At 37.7% G+C, this 21,983-nt stretch overlaps 1 protein-coding gene across 1 annotated transcript in view; it reads right to left on the bottom strand.

The window, feature by feature from the left end:
* The window catches only part of CMPK1 (cytidine/uridine monophosphate kinase 1), a 30,043-nt gene extending 11,442 nt beyond the window's left edge, over window positions 1-18,601 (bottom strand). Inside the window, exon 1 of the mRNA XM_036893028.2 lies at window positions 18,298-18,601. Within this exon, the coding sequence (XP_036748923.2) occupies window positions 18,298-18,468 (171 nt within the window). The 5' untranslated portion in view covers window positions 18,469-18,601. The remainder of the gene's footprint in view (window positions 1-18,297) is intronic.
* Between the last annotated feature and the right edge of the window lie 3,382 nt (window positions 18,602-21,983).

The raw sequence follows: 21,983 nt of genomic DNA, 5'->3' as shown, positions 1-21,983 counted from the left end.
ACACCTGGAAATGCTGCAGGGACTGTTCGGGCCATCCGGACTCCCCAGTCTGGTACTGCCACAAACAACAGCTTTAGAGCCTACAGCATCCCAGCAACACTTCCTGTAAGGCTCCTTTATTTCAAAGGCATTTCCAACAGAACTTTTTCCAATTAGTCTAAATGAGAGATGCCTGATAAGGACTTTCCAGGAACGGTATCCGCCAGTCTTGGGGAACTTACTTTTCTTTTGACTATAAGAACTGCTACAAAGTGCCAGATACAAAACTGGTGACTTTTAGGGTCCCTTCCAGTTTCATCCATAGAGGGTTAGAAAAGGATTTTTCCTATAATCACCATTAAAGAAGATAAGAGTTTTTTAAAAAGACTCTATCCTATGGGAGAAAAGCTGAGAGTAATAGTTGACTTAAATTGCTAGTGAATTTCTAATCTCATTTTTTAGTCTGCCCTCACTGTTATTCCCAAATGCGTGCAGCACTGCATCTGACCATGCCTATTTAATTGCAAATCTACATATTAGCTATAAACTATGGAAGTTATAAACCAAGCTAAATCTTTTCTTAATCAAAAAGCTTTAGGAGACAGATTCCAAATTAACATGAAGCATATTTCTTTCTCTAATTATAGAGTGATATTTTAAAAGCTTACATCATGCAAAGGAAAGGCATATTATCCATTCAACCATAAACAATTACAGCACTATTTCATTTTCTTCAGTGTTTTGCTCTTCATGTAAGAAAATCTTAATTCAGGCAATACTTGGAACTTACTTTAAATCCGTAAATATTTATTGAGTGTCTACAAAGTGCCAGGCAATGTACTGGTTCAAAGGAGGTAAACAGGTTATATTCACAAAGGATGCAGTAGTGACTTGCATATATGAAGTGACTTGAGCCTTAATATTAATAAAGACAGTTCTTCATATTTGCATAACTTTTCCAAAGGAACTCTGCCTTTACCAGCCCTGTCAGCTTGGGGAAGAAGTTGATTCTTCAGAGGCAGTGGCAAAAAGATAGAACAGTAAATAAAATATAAAGAAAGGGTGAATTAGAAGAAGGCACCAAACTGACTGTTTCCCTTTTGTGTGGGCCTGCATATCCCTCTAACATTTTGCAGAAGTCTTCTCAAGTAATTGAGGATTTCGGTATCTGATTTACATACCAAATGGCTCCTATAGCAACTGTAAATTGGAATTTTCACACTCCAACTTAATTACCATAGGTCATTTCCAGTATTTTTATTTCTTTTAATTCATATCAGCCATTCTGAATTGCTTAATCTACATTCCTTACATTAGAAGGGGATGGAAAATGGTTAAAGATGAAGACCAGACCCAGAAACCTCCAAGGATTCCAGAGGCTCAGAGGAAATAATGTGAAAACTTCCAACCTTAATGGATAGCACAGAGGTCTAGTTAATCTTAAGAAACACTCATCTGATCTTGTTAAATGAATGATCAATTCTTATAGTCACTGCAAGCCTACAAGCTACACACTCGTATCACTACAACCCAAATATTGTTGCAGGTGGCCTAAGAGCCCAGAATTCAGTTAATTCATTTCCTCTGAGAACAGTCAGAGGACATATACCAAACTACTTTGAAGCCGTAGCTTCAAAGCCCTAGCTTTCACCTTATGAAAGATAGGTTTCCTAAACACCAAGCAGGCCTAATTGTATTTGTTTCTTATTTAAAAGACAAATAACATTAAAATCAAAATATAATTTACCAAGAAGTAAAAAAGTCACCTAAGAGATAAAACTACTTCAGAATGCAATTTGTAAAGAGCCTCATCACAAAATAACCACAATATAGTAGCTCGTGTACTCTTTAAGAACCAGAATTTATTTGGATTTATGAATCAAACTTGAGAAAAAAGTGCAAAGGATATCAAACTTTGAATTCAGTAATATAGGCAGACATACCATTTAAGCATCTACAAAATCATCACCTAAGGGAGAAATGCATTTAGAGGAACATACAGAATTCAGCAAGGATCACAAGAACATAAGAACCTTGCATGAAGTCACACACTCAGAACACTGAACTAGAAGTTAAGAAAGTTCCACAACTATGTCAAAATCCCATGTGACCCTTTTTTAGATCCCAGTGTCTTCGTTTGTAAAATAGAAGTAGTATCTATACTACCTGAAATAATACCTATACTCCGCTCCACTATCAGCCACAGCAAAATATCAGATTTGCTGTTAAAATTAGAAGGATCTCCGAAGAACATAGTCCTTAAAACATCATCTGTGCTACTAGATTCAAGACCTACTGTGACAGCACTAAGACAGGTCAAGGAGGAGTTAGTCAAATTCGTATAGATTATTCCTGGAGCAAAGTCCAAAATAATTAGTGATTAAACTACAAGTTACATACCAATAAAGAAACACAACTACCAAACTGTCTCAAAGGCAAATGGTATGGATACAAGAAAGTCAAAGAATATCTATAGACCTAGTGTGATATATGAAAATTGAATTCACTATGCAAATAGGCTCAAACAGAGGCCCCCAAAACCGGTAGCACAGATGTGTTTGACTACATTAAAAAATTTATGAGAACCAACAAGAATTTATCTTGCTATCTTCATATAAACAAACAGATCAATAGCTTTCGAACCAACCCGCAATTACTAATTAGAAAATGTGCATTTTAAAAGATCCTATTCAAATTAGCAATAAAAACAAATTTAGGATTAAACCTAAAACTAATGTGTAAGGATTGTACGAAGAAACTAGAAACACTTAAAACCTGTATCATAAAAATAAGGCATTCTACAATTCGCACACATAATGTAGCAGGGGGGAACATGGGAAAGGCAGTATATACACAGAAGACAAGAAATGATTCTATAGCATCTTACTACGCTGATGGACAATGACTGTAATGGGGTATGTGGGGGGGGGACTTGATAATAGGGGGAGTCTAGTAACCATAATGTTGTTCAAGTAATTGTACATTAATGATACCAAAATAAAAAACTAAAATAAGGCATTCTGTGTTCCTGGATATAAAGATTCAATACCATAAATATTTAAATTTTCCAAAAATTAATCTATAAATTACAACCTCAATCAAAATTTGAGTGGGATTAATTTTTTAAATTAAGCTTGATGAATTGATTCTCAAGTTTATCAGAAAAGGGAAAGGTGAGAGAATGGCCAAAACTGAAAATAATACTAACAACTACAAATGGGAACTTGTCCTACTAGGTGGCATATAATATTATAAAGCTATACTAATTAAAATGGTGTGACAATGGCATAAAAATAGGCAAACAAAACAATGAAACTCAACAGAGTCCAGAAACAGACCCAAATATAAATGGGAATAAGTGAGACCATCTAAAAATCAATGGGGAAAAGATGAACTAATTAATAAGTGTTATCTGTGCAACTGGCTACCCATCTGAGAAAAATTCAGATCCCTGCATCATACCATATGCAAAACGAAATTCCAGGTGAACTAAAGTTCTGAAATAACACAATACAAGCAAAACAAACACTATTATAATAGTACTAGAGGAAAATATCTTCTTGAGACAGGAAAGGCATTCTAAAACAAGAACCAAAACAACTAAGATTTATGTTTGGCCACATAAATAATAAAAGTCTCTGAACAAAGAAAGATAGCATAAGTATAATCAAGTGACAAGCAACAGCCTGGAAGAAAATGTTTTCACCATACAAAGGGGACAGGGTAATAATATACATTGTAAACAAAGAGATCTTACTAATAAAGAAAGAAACACAATCCAAAAGTGGACAAAGGATAAGAACAAACAATTCACAAAAAATAAAAAAAGAACAGATGTTCAACCTCACTGGTAATCATGAAAATGCAAGTTAAAACAAAGTGATTCCATTTTCTACCCATCAGATTGGTTAAAATAAAAAGACTGTTATATCCTGCTATGTCAAGGATTAGGGGGCTAGGGATAAGGGTGCAGCATCCTCATACTTTGTGGGAATGTAAACTGGTTCGGCCTTTTTAGAGATCAATTTAGCTGAGCCTATCAAAACTTAAGTTTGCATATTCTTTGGCTCAGTAATTCCACTTCTAGGAGTAGTGCCCTGGAAATAGCTGCACATGTGCGTAAAGACATTTGTACATGAATGTTCATGTCAGCATCATTTGTAAACAATAAATGTCCACCAATATATGAATAGCTAAATAGATTATTATATGTATTATGAATGCAGTAGAGCTATCTGTATGTTCTGATATAGAAAGCTATCAAAAATATACTGTAAGCAAAAAAATGCAAGTGACAAAATGAGCAATGTGAATGTACATACATGTGTGCACACATACTGTGTGTAAACACATTAAAAAAGGACCCGAAAGGCACACGCACAAACTGATTAGTGACTACAGAAGGAATAGGCTGATGTTAATCAAGAACTTTCACATTTTACTTTATGTACAGTTGACTCTTGAACAACAGGGGTTTTAACTGCATGGGTTCAAGTTATATAAGGATTTTTTTCAATAAATATATTGGAACATTTTTTGGAGATTCATAACAATTTGAGAAAATTTTCTTTTCTCTTGTTTAGTTTATTTTAAGAATACAGAACACATGTAACATACAAAATATGAATTAGTCAACTGTTTTGGGTTATCAGTAAGGCTTCCAGTCAGCAGTAGGCTATTAGTTCAGTTTTGGGGGAGTCAAAAGTTATACAGATTTTTCAACAAAGGGGGTTGAAACTCCTAATGTCCATGTTGTTTAAGTGTCAAATTGCTTGAAGCTTTTAGAATATACATGTATACATATGAGCTTTTTCAAGTTTTAACTTAAGAAAGCATATATACTATTCACAAATCACTAAATGGCAAATACCACAGAATAAAACTAATGATTTAGTTTTATTAATATCAAATCCTAAGAGAACAGCAAAACAAAATTCATCGTAGCCTCACATTAGTGACAAAATCCCTATATAATCAAATGACAAGCAGTACAATCAAGAAAAAGGGAAAACGTACCTACATAATCAAAAACTTATTTAAAAATTTAAATTAAACCATTGTTGAGAATGCAAAAATCAATTCAAATGTTTGGATAAAAATTTCTCTGGAAAGTGATTCATTCCTTAAACAAAGGAGAAACAAAAGTATAATATAGCAACACAGAAACACACTGCATGGGCATGAAGTCAAGTGTTATAGAAGGAGACAGAAAACAGTCCAGTTTTATAACCTAGAAACAGATGGAAATTAAGAGACACACTCAGCTGAGAGGATCCAAAAGGACAGCAGCAAAGGCTTAAAAGGAAAACATATTTCAATAAAGCCCTACTCTAGACCCTAGAGTTCAAAATTATAAGCAAGATTTTCTGGAAATGACACCTCCATGGCAAAGACAATAAACCCACACTACTTCTAGTCTGCAGAATAACCCCTGGAAGCACTTTCAGAACTTTATTGTGCCAACCAACCTCTCTCCATTGATTTTGTAGAGAAAATTAATCTTGTTTAGTTAAGAATCATCTTCATTTTTAGTCCATCAACCTGTGCTAACAGAAGAAAGTGTGAGCCAAATCATTATTTGGCTTTAAAAAGCAATACATGTTTTTAAAACTTTTTATATAAAATTTACATTCATGATTACATTTTGCTCAATCTAAAATTAAAGTCAGCCTAAGAATATACATTTTTGATAGTATAGCTATCAAATCCTAGTCCAGCCTGGTATTTAATCTTGACCATAGATAATTATACCCATTCACTAAATGTAGAGCAGAATATAGGGGACTCCTAATTCTTGATTAGAGCCCAATTTCTTCATATAAGGGAAATGTCTTAAGAAGTGGTAAGCTTATAGGAAAACGTCATGGAAAAATTTCTTTCCTGCCTTGACTATGTAACCAAAGAAAGCTGGAAACCATTTTGCAAAATGGGCAACTTCTCCTGACCTACTAGTCTGACTTAATTTGGACCCAATTATGCCCTGAAATCAGTCAAGGAAACAATACAAATCTGCTACTCAACTCTTCTTTTCCATCTACTGCTATCTTCCCTGTCTTCCACCTCCAACTCTCAGTCCCAGGCATCATATAGACATTACCGGTTATCTTTTTTGTAGTTTTGGAGTCACCAGTCTTTTAATCTCTGCACCATAGGCAACAGGAAGCATACTGTATGTTCTATAGTGCAAGACGTAAGACCTCATCAAAATTAAAATCTGTGCTTCCAAGGACACTACCAAGAAAATGAAAAGACAACGACAGGATAGGAAAAATATCTGCAAATCATGTATCTGGATAAGGGACTTGTATCTAAAATTTATAACCCAATAATAAAAATATATATAACCCAATAAAAAATGAACAATTTTTAAAATGTAATATTCTGGGGGGAAAAAAAGGACAAAAGAGCCAAACACACATTTCTCAAAGTAGATATACTAATAGCAAGTACAGGAAAATTGCTCAACATCATTAGTCATTAGGGGAATGCAAATCAAAACCACAATGAGATACCACTCTACACCTAAGATGGTTATAATTAAATAAAAATGGTAAGTGTTGATGAGGATGTAGAGAAACTGGAACTTCATACACTGCTAGTGGAAATGTAAAATGGTAAAGAAAATAGCTGATATGGAAAACAGTTTGGCAGTTTCTCAATGATTTAAACGGAATTATCATATGCCCCAGCAATTCCACTCCTTGCTATATATCCAAAAACTGAAAACACGGACTCAAACAGATGCTTTTCGGCCAATGTTCACTGTAGCATTATTTATGGTAGCCACAAAGTGGAAGGAGTCATTGCCCAACAAATGAATGGATAAATAATACATGATACATTCTAACATGGATGAACCTGGAAAACGTTATGCTTACTGAAATAAGCCAGACATACAAAGACAAATATTGTATGATTCTACTTATATGAAGTACCTGAAATAGGCAAATTAATTGATGCAGGAGGTAGATTAGAGGTCACTAGGGGCTGGGGAAGCAGTATTACCACCCCATACTTCAAGACACTGGTTACATCTACAGAGTTATGGGGCCTTCCAATGGGGATCATTTCCAATGGGGTATTTGAGGGCATTGTTTTAGATCTGGGGCTGGATTTTATTTCACAGGTGTTTATTTTTTATTTCCATGGACCGTATGTCTATCTTATACACTGCTTTGCATGTATGTTATACCTTACAGTGAAATTCTATAATCAATATAGCTACCTGAAATCACCTTAAAAGTTATAGAAAAGCATTTTTTTAAAGATACATTGATATACAACCTTATGCTCAGGTTTCACATGAGCAATATTTTGGTTACTACATTTCCCCCTATTATCAAGTCCCCACCACATACCCCATTACGTCACTGTCCATCAGTGCAGTAAGATGCTATGGAGTCACTACTTGTCTTCTCTGTGCTATACTTCCTTCCTCCTGCCCCCTCTATATTATGTGCACTAATTGTAATGCCCCTTAATCCCCTTATTCCTCCCTTCCCACCCACCCTCCCCAGTCCCTTTCCCTTTGGTAACTGTTAGTCCATTCTTGGGTTCTGTGAGTCTGCTGCTGTTTTGTTCCTTCAGTTTTTGCTTTGTTCTTATGCTCCACAGATGAGTGAAATCATTTGGTACTCGTCTTTCTCCACCTGGCTTATTTCACTGAGCATAATACCCTCTAGCTCCATCCCTGTTGTTGCAAATGGTAGGACTTGTTTTCTTCTTATGGATGAATAATATTCCATTGTGTTTATGTACCACATCTTCTTTAATGTATGTGTACTACTTGTACAGTACAAAAGTAATCAGAATAAAAAGTATATATATCTTTAATAAAAGGATAGGTAAGGCATACATAGAGTATTAGCCTATGATATTTACCCAGTCATTACGTCATTAGCTCTATTTGGCACCTCGTAACTATTCTGAATATAAATACCATTTATACTATAAACTTTTCCTTAAATCCACTTGTGCTTTCTAGGATTTTTTAATCTAAGTTAACTGCAAATATTTTCTCTAAGTACACAGATCTTTCATATTCAATAGACTCTAAAATATCATATCAGATTTTTTAAAATCTATAAACTGATTAGTGTGGGTAATCATTTCCTTATGATCTAGTAAACAATGGGAATATAATGCTCCCCAAAACTACTTGTACCCAAATTACTCTTTGATGTCTTTCCTATAGATCTTTTCTGAAATAATAAACATTACCATTTATACACTTACTGAGTGTCATGCACTATGTTACACATCGTGGAAGCATTATTTCATTCCATCTTTACAACAACCCAGTGAAGTTGGCATTATCACTTTATAAATGAAGATACAGAATCAGAAAAGTTAAGCAGAATAGACACAGGTGGCAGACTGACATTAAAATCAACATCTGACTTAAAAGTCTACATTCTTTCTAACACTATGCTATATTGTAAGAAAGTTGGCCCTAATACTCTATTTCTTAAATATTTTAAATTCTTAAAAAAATATATTTTTCTATTTGAAAAAACTATTCCTTTTCCCCTTTTACACATTGTTACCATTCTGATGTTCCATGTAAACATGAAATTTTACATGAAAAGGTGGAATTTATCCTTGATGCCCCCATTCCTACAGCATAGGAAGGCAAAAAAGGTACATGTATTCATAGTGATTGGGTAATTTGCCTGTTAAGTGTGAATATATTGGATTACATGCTTTCTAGCACTGAAGTCTCAGGATATAGATCTGTTTTAGGGCTGGCAAGACCCCCTGCTTCCATATCCTTCATTTTATAAAAGGGGAAACTGAGATAAGCTAACTTGCCAGTTAGTGGCTGGCCCCTAAACCCAAGTCTCCTGACTCTCCATGACTTTATTATTCTTTAGTGGGCCTATGAGGTAATTCCTAGGTGACAGACATGGGGATAGAGTCTTTTGCCTTCAAGCAACTATGGCCTTGGAGTAACAGCATCTCTGACCCACCATTCAGCCAGAATCTGACCATCCTTTCTTCATTTGCCTCTTTCTTGCCTTTCTCCACTTCTGACACCATTACAATTTCCACCTTCCACTCTTCACCCAATCATTAGATAAGTAGCAAATAAAATATTCTGCTATTTAAAAACCTAAATTAACCATTAAGTCAATTCCCAATTATATAATCAGAACATCTTCTGGGCTGTCTCTCTACTCACAAGAAAGTAAACACCAAGAAAATAGAAATTCATGTTATTATCTACCTAAAACCATACATATTTATACAGATAAATCTTATAAGTTAAATTAAACACATAATACTTTCCAAAGGCAAACATTAATGATGAATATATTATGCAAGTTCCAAACAGAAAATGGGTAGGGAAGCAGTCTTTTATGTAGCCCCAAGTTAGGCATATTTAATTGCTTGTTGATATAGGATATATCCTAATGATGAATGGGACTAACTTACAGTCTTCTGGAGAAGACTGACGGAAACCAAGCACAGAACCTATGTTTCATGGGACCCAGTCCCTCAAAGTGAAAGTTTCTGAGAATGGTAGGTAACAACTGGTGCTTTTTCCTTTACCAAAGTGGTATTTTGTTAGCTTTGTTCACCAGGCAGCATAAAACTGTCGGCAAATAGGTCCAATCATACCTGTTCTCTATCAAGTTTTAAATGCTCTTATCACAGGCTTAGTCTGTAAAAATATTCGTGATTTGTCAGGTTAAAGCAAATGAAATGTTTCAGAGCAAATATATTTTCATAAGGCAACTGGGCTAAAAGTATTAGTTTTAAGATTAACAAAGATCAGTGTGATCAGGACAACATGACACAAAGAATAAATGGTTATCCCATCTCCATCCTTCGTCTCTTATCTGGTACAAAAGTCCCACTACAAGAGCAACTTCTCTGAAATGCTCTGAATTCAAATTCGGAAGGACAACCACTAAAATACTGTACTCCCATGTGACTTCGGGAGGTCTTCAATGATGGCAGTCCTCTCCCATTAACATCTTAACTGGAAATGTGTTAAGATTACCCAATTACTGCCACTGAAAATTTAACCCAAAGGGTGTAAATCAAGTAGATTTCAAAGACAGTTAAGGTAGAGGAAGAAATTATATTGAAGAGGGCCTCTGAGCCTAGAAATAGAGGTGTCTAATTTTGATGTGCATGGAATATACATACATTCAGAGAAACCCCTCCTGGCTTGAATTACCCATTTATTTCCAGACACATACATACACACACATAAAACAAATATATACATTTTTTTAAAGAATATATATTTCTTTTTTTTCAATGTATGACTGAGCTGGCAGAAAATTAAAGGAGTAACTCAGGTTTAGATAAATTGAGAAAACACAAATCCAGAAGAATGAGTGAGTGCTGCAGTTGCAGCTGCCCTGGGGACTTTCCCCTACCCCCAAATCACTAGACGGCTAGGGCTGGAATTTAACGGGCCACAGACTGGGGAAAGGAAACAAAGACTGAGGCTGAACCAGGACTGGAGGTCAATCAAAGAACTCCACATAAAGTCAGGACCCCTGAAGGATAAGATCCTCAATGGCTGAACTAAGAAAAAAGAACCCACTGTGCAGAGAAAACAGCAAAAATTATTAACCACAATACTAACCCATATTGATTAGAGAAATTCTAAAGGTTATAGTTTAAGAAGAAGGAAAATCTGAGGTGCAAAAATAAATGTCAAATAAAGAAACTGTTGCATGAAAGTTATTCTAAATAAACATTACATCTTTGTTATGAAACATTAACATTGTCATTTGTGGGGATAAAAAAAGAAGACAATATAGAATTAAAAGCCTGGAAAACAGAACAGGATGATAAAATAAGAGTTGTGTCCTACAGTATTTCTATTTGTTTGGAGGGAGTAATAAAAATACTAATTAATATTAGACTTAATAAGTGTGCTTAAATTTTCTATGGCAACCAGTAAACATATTGTATAGCTTCCAAAGTAGGAGGGAATAAATTGGTAGTGGGGGAGATCTCAATCAAGTCAAAAGAAAGGGAGGCACAAGGGGAGACAGGTAAAATTAGCAAAGAAAAAGAAGATGATGACAATAATAAAAACAGTACCTAACATTTACATAGGACCAGACACTGCTCTAAGTACGCTACATATGTTAGCTCATTTAATTGTCACAACACCCCTATAAAGTAAATACTGTGTATTATTTCCATTTTACAGATGAGGAAACTGAGGCATAGAGATTAATTGACTTGGCTACGGTCACACACAGTAGGTGTTAGTGTGAGATTCAAACCCAGACAGTCTGACTCCAAACTCTGACTGTAGGATCTGAAATCTACATATTGTCTAATAATAAGTAAGTATGACATTTTGACATTACCCACATCTTTTCAAATCATTTATTTCTTCAGTCCAGTGACTAAAAATGCCTATCAAAGAGTAGCTACTTATGCTACTCAAGACATTTCCTTTATTGAGTATTTATGGATAAGCACAGAACAGGCAAGACTGGGAGATGCTAACAAACAGGCACTGTGCCAGACATTTTATTATAGGGGTCCTCTTGAATCCTCACAATCACCCTGTAAAGTAGATTAATATTCCAAATTTTCAGTGGAAGAAACTAAAGACCCAAAATTTTAAATAACTCACCAAGGGGCAGAAACCCAAGTATGAGTCGGCTTCAAAATCTGTTCCCTGTTCACTGAGGATCAATTTATGCCAAACATTCTATTTTTATGCTAGGCACCAAAGACAGTGAATTTAGAAATCCAGAGTTCTCACCCTTGTGGACCTTATGTCTAATGGGGAGTCTTTTAGGCTCCTGGACCCAATCTACACAGAGACAGTACCAGATTCCACAAGTTAAGGGTTCAGGCCTACAAGACTGCCCCACCCATCCACACCAGTCTGAAGTTCAGGATGTTACCTGTACTTTTTGACCAACTGGTTATAAATTAAAGGTTCCCATGACCCCTTCCTTGTGTTCAATCAATTTGCCAGAATGGTTCATAGGACTCGGAGGATTTTACTTACTAGATCAACTGTTTATTGTAAAAGGATGTAATTCAGGAACAGCCAGATGGGGGACTCGTAGGGCAATGTATAGGTCCCAAAACTCCACCAAACCCAGAAGCTCTCTAAAACCTTGTCCTCCAGCTTTTAATGGAGCTATGGCTTCATTACAAAGTCATAATTGATTAAATCATTGGCCATTGGTAACTGATTCAACTTCCAGGCCCGCTCCCCTTTCTGGGGGGTTAGGAGGAGGGGCTGGTGGGGACTGAAAGTCTCAACCCTCTAGTCACGTGGTTGGTTCTCCTGGCAACCAGACCCCTTCCTTAGGTGGGGTCCAAAAGTCACCTCATTAACCTAACAAGAAACACCTCTGTCAACTCTCAACACTTAGGAAATTCTAAGAGTCTCAGGAGATGTGAGGAACTGGGGAAGAAGACCAAATATATATGAGAAATGACCAAATACATGTTTTTATAATCATATCACAGGGAGACAACCAAAGAATCATAAAGGTAAAACACAAATTGATGTTATAAAGGACAAGAGAATTATAAACTGATAGATGTTATGAAGTGCTTTGAGAGCATATAATAGAAAAATATGACCATATGACCTAGTCTAAACAAGTGAGAACCACGTTCACTGAAGAAGTAACATTTCAACTCTCGGTTCCAAAATGTATGCCCAAGTGGCCTGGAGAACTGCTTCAAATTCATAAGAGTGCCATGGATTTCAATTTTTAAGGGAAACAGAGCAATACTTGGTATTTGTTAGATACCAGTTTAAAACAGTTCACAGTTTAAACTTCAGATCATGGCCCATTCTTTTCAAAGACATATTTTTTTTATGCTTTTTGGTGGGCGATAGCTGCGATAAAAACAAGTACCACATGAAAACTGAAATGGAAAAGGAAATGAGGATGTAAATGCCCAATCTGATTCCAAGGGATGAGAAACTGTACAGTGCCCTACAGGCAGTAACATACCATTAGTAAGTATGGAAATAAAACTGGTACCTTTCTTTTAACTTGCATGTATTAGTTCTTCAAACAGCTATTGATTTGTTAGAAAATATTTATTATTGCTTGGATCAAATTTTTCAATAAATATTAGATGTCTTTTGGACTAGGGTGATTATGAAAAAACTACTGAGACACTAAGGGTGGGTTCCTGCCCCTTGGTGAGTTATTTAAATTTTTGGCTCTTTAGTTTCTTCCACTGAAACTTTGGAATATTATGGGTGCCATGAACTGGGAACTTTTGGAAATCTCTACACTAAGCCGAGATCTGAAGGCTGTGTAGGCATTTCAAACACCGTGCAGTAGAAGGAGCAAAAGACAGGGTCCCCACCCTTGATGACATTACAATCTAGTTAGGGAGGCAAAACTAAAAGATAAACAGTTTGAAAACAATTTAATGTTAAACTTTAATATTTGAAAAAATCATTCATATCTTTTCTCATGAAATTCTATTAAGTGTGTGTCTGTATCTACTCTAAATTGAGCCCTGTAGAAGAAGCCTGTATACCCACGTACAAATACACACACAGTTTGCATTCAGGAAATGTTTTCTGGGGCCATATCACATATATAGGTTTACTCTCCTTAGGATTTTCTCAGAAATGAAACCTCCAATTACTCTATGCAAGGATAATTTGCTTTGAGCATTCTCCAGTCTGCCGTATTTCTCAGCTGCTTCTTACCTATACTGTCCTCTGAAATTGAGTTCAGATATATCATCTTCCCTAGGTAGACTTCCCCGACCCACTGAACTGAAATTTAAATGTCCCTTATCTAAACAGTATATTTGGTCTATTTCTATCATAGAACTTACCACTCTATTATGCAGTAGTTACTGACTAACTTATTTGTCTCCTGGCTAGTACTATAAACTTTTGACAACAGGGTCCATGCCTTATTCATCTCAGCAACCATCAATGCCTAGCTCTCAAAAAATGTTTTCTGAATAAATGACAAGTACGGGGAAATTTTATCAAAAAGGTCTAATTACACCATTTCACCTTAATGAATTTTTTGGAAAAAAACAGGGAATTTACTCAAAAATTTTATTAAAGGAGATATATAAATTAGCAAAAATTTAAATGATTATTAATCATCCAGTGCTGGTAAAGAATCATACACTGCTGACAGAAATGTAGTAAGCATCTTTTTGAAAAGTAATCTGACAACTATTAACTAACATTTTTTAATGCACACATCCTCTGACTCAGCAATTGCATTTTTAGGAGCATTACAAAAATTGAAAGTATCCATATGCAACATTATAGTTATGTGGAAGTTTACTGAAGCACTGTTTGCAAAAGCAAATTCCTGGAAACTATCATGAATGTTGATCAACAGGGGAAGGGTACAACCATGCTATAGAACATCCATATTATGGAACATCCTGCAGCTACTAACAAGAATAAATTAAATCTATATGTAAAGACCTTAAAGGATAGCCATAATCCATTCAGTAGAAAATAGAATAATCCCATCTAGAGATAAAAAAGATAAATACTTGCATTTTTAATTTGTAAGAATACTGAGAAAGAGATGGGGCAATAGTTAATACCAGACAGGTAATACTAATGACCTCAGGATTAGCAGAGTTTTTACTCTCCCAGCAAGTGTGTATTACTTCTGTAACTTAAAACAGAAATGCAAAAAAAAAAAAAAAGACACACTTTTAAAAGTAAGAATTGTAGTATCTGAATATATTCTCCCCTCCTGCAAATTTTTATGACTATCTTTAATGAAAAGGTGGTGCTTCAGAGGAGTCAAGAATTTTGTGGGCCATCTCTTATACAGATAATTTACACTTTTTTTTTTTTTTAAACTTAGCTCTTACTCTTCCTACCCCACCAAAAGGAGAGAAAGGCCTATTCCTAAACAAGCTTAAATTCAGTGGATCTTCCTATCCAGTTTCTTCAGTGAGTGGTAATCTGCTTTGGAGATTTGTAGTCAGGAGTTTGGATATTTTAGAATGCTCAACAGATTTTTCACAACCACAGCTTTTAAGCACTGAAAGCAAATACAAGTGCTCCTAAGACAGATAGGTCTCATTCAAACACTTTTGCCCTGAAACTGGGAAAGCTAACTGCTACTTGGGCGCCCCCTGGGGACCAAACAGTTTTTCACATCTTTAGGACAAACTAGTGTCTTCTATAAATACTCATTCAAATAACACTTATTAAGCGCCTCCTATGTGCCAAGCACAGTGTTCCACACTGGAGACACAAAAATAAGTAAAATCAAGTCTCTGATTTCTACAAGCTTACAGTCAATACCACCCAAAACTTTCTAAGCACAGTGGGTAGGATGGCCAAAGTATGATTTACCTATACAGACCCTGGAGTAAGTTATGGCACAAAATAGGATGCTTTTTGGGTGCTACAGAAAGCAACTTGGCATGGATATGGGCTTTAACATAATTTGTTTATGTGAGCAAAATGTCCACCATCTTCAAAAGAGAAGTTTCAATACCCCCTCCCAGCTAACACAAGCAAAATTGTGGTTGTAATTTTCAAAGACAAGTTTTAAGTTACAGCACCATAATTTTCCTTGGGCCAAATACAAATAAAGCTTAATTTTAAAAAGTCAGATTGATGCAGTAGTCCCATCATTGTTTTTTAGTAACAATTTAGTCCACAATAATAACCACTCTGAGCACTTAGCTCTAATAAAGGATTGTACTGATTTAGAAAATGACTAATTTTCAAAACATATTGAGCATGCAAGGACACAGACTTAGAAAAAATCAGTAATAAAATAAACTGAGAAGACCAGTAAAAATAAATAGGCAAAGTCAACTCCCAAGTTCCCCTGAAACATTTCCTTCCCAGTTCAGAACACCTTCAGAAGATACTCTATCCAATTTGCTTTTTCTTCCTTAAGGTCTGGAAGAGCAAATAGTAAAGGTAGAATTCACCTCCGAAAAAAAAAAAGTAGCTTTCCTCCAGTTACACCCTCATTGCTAGCTAACTGCAATGCCCAGGACATTAGAGGGCCAGACATTTTCAGGTTCAGAGTCAGGGCCCAAAGATGGACTTCTGGCAGCATGGGTTGGAAATCAATGTAATTTTCCTACAAAAACAATTCTATTTCAGCCACATCTCAGGTACTCTCTGAGCTAAATTAATACTGGCAAGACAGGGAATTTAACCTTAATTTATATAACCTTTTCCCTAAAGAAAAAAAATTAGTTCCAAAAATTACAATCTTTTGGGATTCAGCTTATGTTTGCCTGTCCATTAAAGTATTGAGTCAAATATAAGAGACTCAGAAAGGGAAGAAAACCTCTGACTTAACTGATCATAGACATTCCAGTTTATTTAGTCAGATAGGGAATAGTAATTGTAAAATTATAAACTATTTGGAATTTGTACATATCAACTTAATGTTCATGGCAATTGGAATCAGGAGCAACTACTTCATGAAACAAGTTAAAACATTTTAAGCTCACATCATTGCTGAGATCTTATAGAATAATACATTATAGAACATAGTCATCATTGAAACTTACTGATAATTAACAGGTTTAAGATACTAACAGCCTTTACTGAACAGATTAAAGAATAATAGTCACAATATATGTATTTTTAAACCAGTGGAGTAATACAGATATTATTAGTTTGAGTGTGGATATTTAAAGACACATCATACTTCAGAAACAAAATATTTAAATGAATTCAAATGTAACAGTCATAAGCAAATTTTTTTAAAGTAAGACTATTTCCAAGTAGAAATCTCATAAATTAAGAACAGGAAGTCTGAAATGGAGAAAAAAATAATTTGCATCTATGTATCCCAGAAATCTTACCTCATTTAAAATTCACAAATACCATACTAGATAGGTATTACTACTTCTCCCACAATGCAAGCTAAAAGTAACAACTTCTCTGAGACCAAAGAAACAGTAAATGACAGCGTTAGGGTTTGAACCTTTACCTGTTTGACTCGATAATCTTTCCTCCTTCCCCTGTAAGAGTCATTTCATATATAACACAAGGACTTGACATCATCCAATTGTGACTTGTCTTTTTAAAAGTGAAAAGAACCAACGAAAGTGAAGAGAAAAATACTTACACATTTTTTTTGGTTGAATTAGTCCCACTTTTACTGCTAAAAATGATCAGTAAGTATAAATAAGGGCTGTAGAACACATAATGATGTAGCTATTACCATCCAAGAGGACAGCAGTGGATTGTATGAACACAGGAGTAAAAGCCCAAAATTAATATAAGCCGTATACTGGAACAGAGGGAATTATTTTAGAAGTTCTGAGTCAAAACTTTTGTTGGTCACCAAGTCGCCAAAGGAATTGTTTGGGTGTTTTACAGCACTACTGATCGCCTCTTCTGTTTCGAGATATCTTCTGTTTCCCTTTTCTCCAAAATATTCCCCAGATTCTCAAATAAGCCTTTCTCCTCACAGTGTCACTGCAGCTAACCACATATCTGATCGAAAATTGGCAGAATTTAACTGGTAACCTTATCACGCCTTGAAGAAAAAAGAAAAAAAAGGCGGGGGGACACGATCTTGAGTTGGGAAGTATCTCATACTGAGTTTAAATCTGGGTGCGCAGCCTCTTATGTACTAGAGGGATCAACTGGAGAAAGGAAGTGACTTGGCCATGGACCAAGCGTGAGTTGGCAGCAGGGCCAGAGGTTGAAGCTTGAACTCATACTCAATTACACGGCTTTTCCAACCACGCGAACCCGGTCTGAGCCTCAGAGCTGGTACTGCCATTGACCGGGCCAAAATGTTTTCGGCAAATCATAAATTACTAAAACAAACAGCCTGTCCCCAGGCTCCTTTCTAGGGTACAGACCAGTTAGTTGAAAGGCAGGAGTTTAGAGGGCCTGTAGAAAGGGGTAGAGTGGAAAAACCGGTCTCCCCTTCAGGCAGTTGGTTAGCCAACAGGGCCTCTAATCTAAATCCTTGCTCCTTGATACCTCCCCCACCCACAATCAGCGACACACTGATCTCTGTGCGCTGCGGATCCCCGGAGGCAGACCCTCCCAGGATCCCTCTCCCAAACAAATCGAGAAGAACTTGGTTGTCAAACTGTAAGGAAAGAGAGGAGCCGGAACAAAGCGACCCCAAGCGGTCCCCTCCATTCTGGGCGCCCCCGACGAGAAAGGACGTAGACTACCAGTCCCGACATGCTGCGCGCTGGCGGACCCTCGACCACCGCCACGCGAGCGGCGAGGTGGTCGCCGGGACTCGTAGTCCGCGGCTCCCGAGCTCCAGGGGGCGCGGACAGCCAAGCGCAGCGGGACAAGCCGGCCCCACGTCCAGTCAAGCTTAGCGAGCCCACCAGCTGCCCGGGCCTCACCTCGACGATGCGGGCGCACTGAGTCCCCTTGCCGGCGCCAGGACCGCCGAGGACAAACACGACCAGCGGTTTCATGAAGCGGTGAGAGCAGAGGAAAAGCGGCCGGCTAGACAGCAGAGGGAAACTAAAGCCCAGGACGTGCAGCAGCCGGCAGCCGCAGCGGTTCAGCATACACCGCACCTCGGCCGGACGCTGAGGGAGCTGACAGCAGCGGGACCCGCGGAGGCTCTGGGAGGGGCGGAGAAGGGGGCGGGCCGAGCTGGCGCCGGCCGCGGCCCCGCCGCCGCGGCTGCCGAGGTGTCTGCGCCGCGGCCGGAAGGGGCGGGGCTTCCGCTGTTTGCGCGGCGGCGGCGGACTGATCCGCTCCGTCTCTCCTCCCCGCCTCTGCTGGCTCATTCATTCCCTTGCTGGCAATTCGTTCAGTGTACGAGTTCCTTGGGCTGCCTATCCTTGTGTCAGGTCAAGCCTGTGTTGGAGTCTGGGACGTGACACGCCAAAGAGTAAAAGCCATTGTATCTGATCCAAGGAGTTTAAATCCAGCGGGAAGACAGCCGACTTGAGCAAGTCAACACACTAATGAATGAATGAATACACACATACATACACGCAAATAGCAATACTAGCTTTGAAGGAAAAAAAACGGAGGAATAACAAAGGCCATGTCATCTGGGTGAGTTAGTGGGGAAAGCCCTATAAAGAGGTGATATTTAAATCAAGATATAGGCCAAAGACTGGGGTAGGGTCCTACAAAAAGGGAAAAGCATGCGCAAAAACCCTAAAATGGATTGTTAGAGAAGGCCAGTGAGATCAGAGCTGTCTGAATGAGGTAAAGAATGGAAGGTAGGAGAGTTAGGCTGGTGGCAGGTCGTTCAGGCCTTTTGGTTAGGGAAAGGAGTTTGGATTATATTCTAATTGCAAAGCAAAGCCCTTTAGCTATAACCCATCTCCCTGCCTCCTTCCTGCAGGAGGGGGAAATCTAAAGGGAGAAGAAAAGGGAGTCCAAAGAATGAGCCACATGTGGCTATTTAAATTAGTTACATTAAATATAATATAAAATTCGTTTCCTTAGTCACACTGACCACAGTTTCAAGTGTTCAATAGTCATGTGGCTAGTGGCAATTGTATTGGACAGCGAACATATGGAACATTTCCATACTCATAAAAAGTTCTATTGGGCAACGCTGTACTAGATCTTGTATTTAAGCTATTAGGAATGATTTGGTAGAAGGGGAAGGATCACTGAGAAGAAAAAATGGGATGGGTTCCAAAGGGTTCGTGGAGGGCCTTAATGACTTAAAAGTTCCTAGAGACAAGTTCATTTGTAATAGTTGCAAGAAGTGTACAGTTTCAGGAAAGTTTGAAAGTAGGAAGGGTTCGTGTCTGATGATTTTATGTTCTCAATAAGGAAAAGGCAACATCAGCTGAGGGTAAGAGAAGGGAGTAGTATGTTTGAGGAGAAAGAGGGTATGAAATGAATATCTTTGAGAGTGGAAAAGTTGGTTTTCTCAAGAAAACTAGTCAGGAGGACTTCTGAGCAATATTAAGAGTTTATATGATATTTAAGATCGTGTATTTTAAATAATTGGAGATGTTTGACTGTTCAGGTGCAGGCAGAGAGAAGGCAGATCGTTGAGTTCATCCAGGGTTGGAGTTTTGCCAGGAAGTACAACAGAAGGAGAGAAGACCAAGAGGGTGTTTACAAAAGAGTGTTATTGATGATGTACATGGAATCAAAACCACACAGAAGCAAATGATGGCCTATGAGGGCTGCTAGTGGAAATGTCAAGGGGAGCTGGGAAAGGGGCCAAGGTACTAGAAGCATTGATGTCAAAGAATACAATACAAAGGGGTACTTAATCAGGGAAGCTGGCAGTACAGATGCTGGTGGTCTGAGTGAGGTATTTGGAATTGATATTTCAGAGGTTGTGAGTTCCTGATGATAATGAGATCCAGGTGAGCCCATACAGATTGAGACCATGGGAATAGATGGCTGAGGCCTAATTCGTGCCCTGTTTTTAGAACTGAGAGGCCAGGGTTTTAGATTGACTACCCAAGTAGAAGTTTGAATCAGATAGTATTAGAGCAAAGAGAGAAACTACAAGAGAGGAACTGATTTAGTGAAGGCAGAGTGACCAGAAGGTTGGTAAATGATAGCAAACAGGGAGGACAGTGTCTAGCCTTCTGTCTGGCTACTCCCTGCCTTCTTTTCCCTCTACTACTCCTTTTCTCTTCCCTCACCCAGTATTTCCAGCCTCCTCATTTCATTCTACCTTCTTCCCTCCTCTCTCTTATTCTTACTTATTCCCATCCCTCCTCCCCTTCTTTCCTATTTCTACCTCCCTCCTTTTCTCTGCATCTACTTCTCTTTTCCTGTCTTTCTCCCCACCCCCTTTTTTTTGCCCTTCTCACTCCTTCTCCTTTCAGTTCCTACTTCCTTCCTTCCCATAGTGGCTACCTTTACCTTCCCAACATGGAAGAGGGAATGGAATATCTCAGTTATCAGAGAGAAATCTTACTATTGATGATTTACTCATATTCCTTCACAATGCTCTTTTTTGGGGGGGCTTCTTTATGGTGCCCCTCCACTTTCTGGAAAACAAGGTCAGTCATATTATTTAGATAGTAAGAGTACAAAAAAGGCCATATTGAAGCAAATGTGCCTTTTCCTTTGTGCATGTTCTCTTAAGTGACTTTTCTGTACATCTTCTGGCATTAGTCATTGAAAGATATTAAGGGCATGGGGTCTGTGGAAAAAGTGTCTAGGAAGCTATTTGCATGCTTTTAGTGAAGGTTGTAGGCCCTATTCACATGCTTTTAATGAAGGCCTTAGACCACAGACAAAAAGATAGTCTTTCTTCCTTGTATAATGGAGTCCACCAGAACTAAGGATTTCACACAGGAGTTTGGGTCCAAAACTTCCTTGTAAACCTGCATATAGCAATATCTGGTGACTTCTCTGTGTCTCCCTGGAGAACTATGAGCACAGTAGGTCAAGTACTTATTGTTCTGTACCTTGCCCATCTCTTTCTACCAACCATGCTAGGCAACTGAAGAAAATACTCATGTGGAAAGATATAAAAAAGTGAACCCAGATACTCATCTCTGCCAAGGGGGTTGCGGGGAGTTATTTCCAGGAAGAACAAGACTAGGAAAAAGCACATTTTATTGTTTGTTGGCTTTTAGGGTCTAATCTGGTTATCTATTGCTACACAACAAACCAACCCCAAAACTTAATGGCTTACAACAAGAAATCCTTCATGTGGGAACCTCGCTTACCACCCTCCCACCATACACACATTTGGTGGCCAGAGTGTTTAGTATAGGAGACACAAGGGAGACTTTTCCCAAAACACCCATCTTACCACACCAAACAGTCACATGGAGCAAGCAAAGGAGTCTAGGATTCATAGAAAACACCATGCTACTCTGATGCTTGAACATTTAAACACTCTGCTCATCCATGGTGAAAAGTCTCTTAGCACCTTGGTCCTAATTTGTCCCCAGGAATTCATTTTGTCTTAATCTCATATCAGTGCTCCTATGCCCTGGAGTGACAGAGAAACAGTTATTTCCACCTAGAAGCAAACGACGAGACCTTCAGTAATAATATGCCTCAATAAATATATACTGGATCGATGAATGTTACCCAATAAAGGACCATTCCCTATTTAATAGACCATTCCCTA

Source organism: Manis pentadactyla, chromosome 4 (genome assembly GCF_030020395.1).
Source record: "Manis pentadactyla isolate mManPen7 chromosome 4, mManPen7.hap1, whole genome shotgun sequence".
NCBI classification, from domain to species: domain Eukaryota; kingdom Metazoa; phylum Chordata; class Mammalia; order Pholidota; family Manidae; genus Manis; species Manis pentadactyla.
The sequence above is the reverse complement of the archived record's forward strand: the minus strand, read 5'-3'. Positions and strand labels throughout refer to the sequence as shown.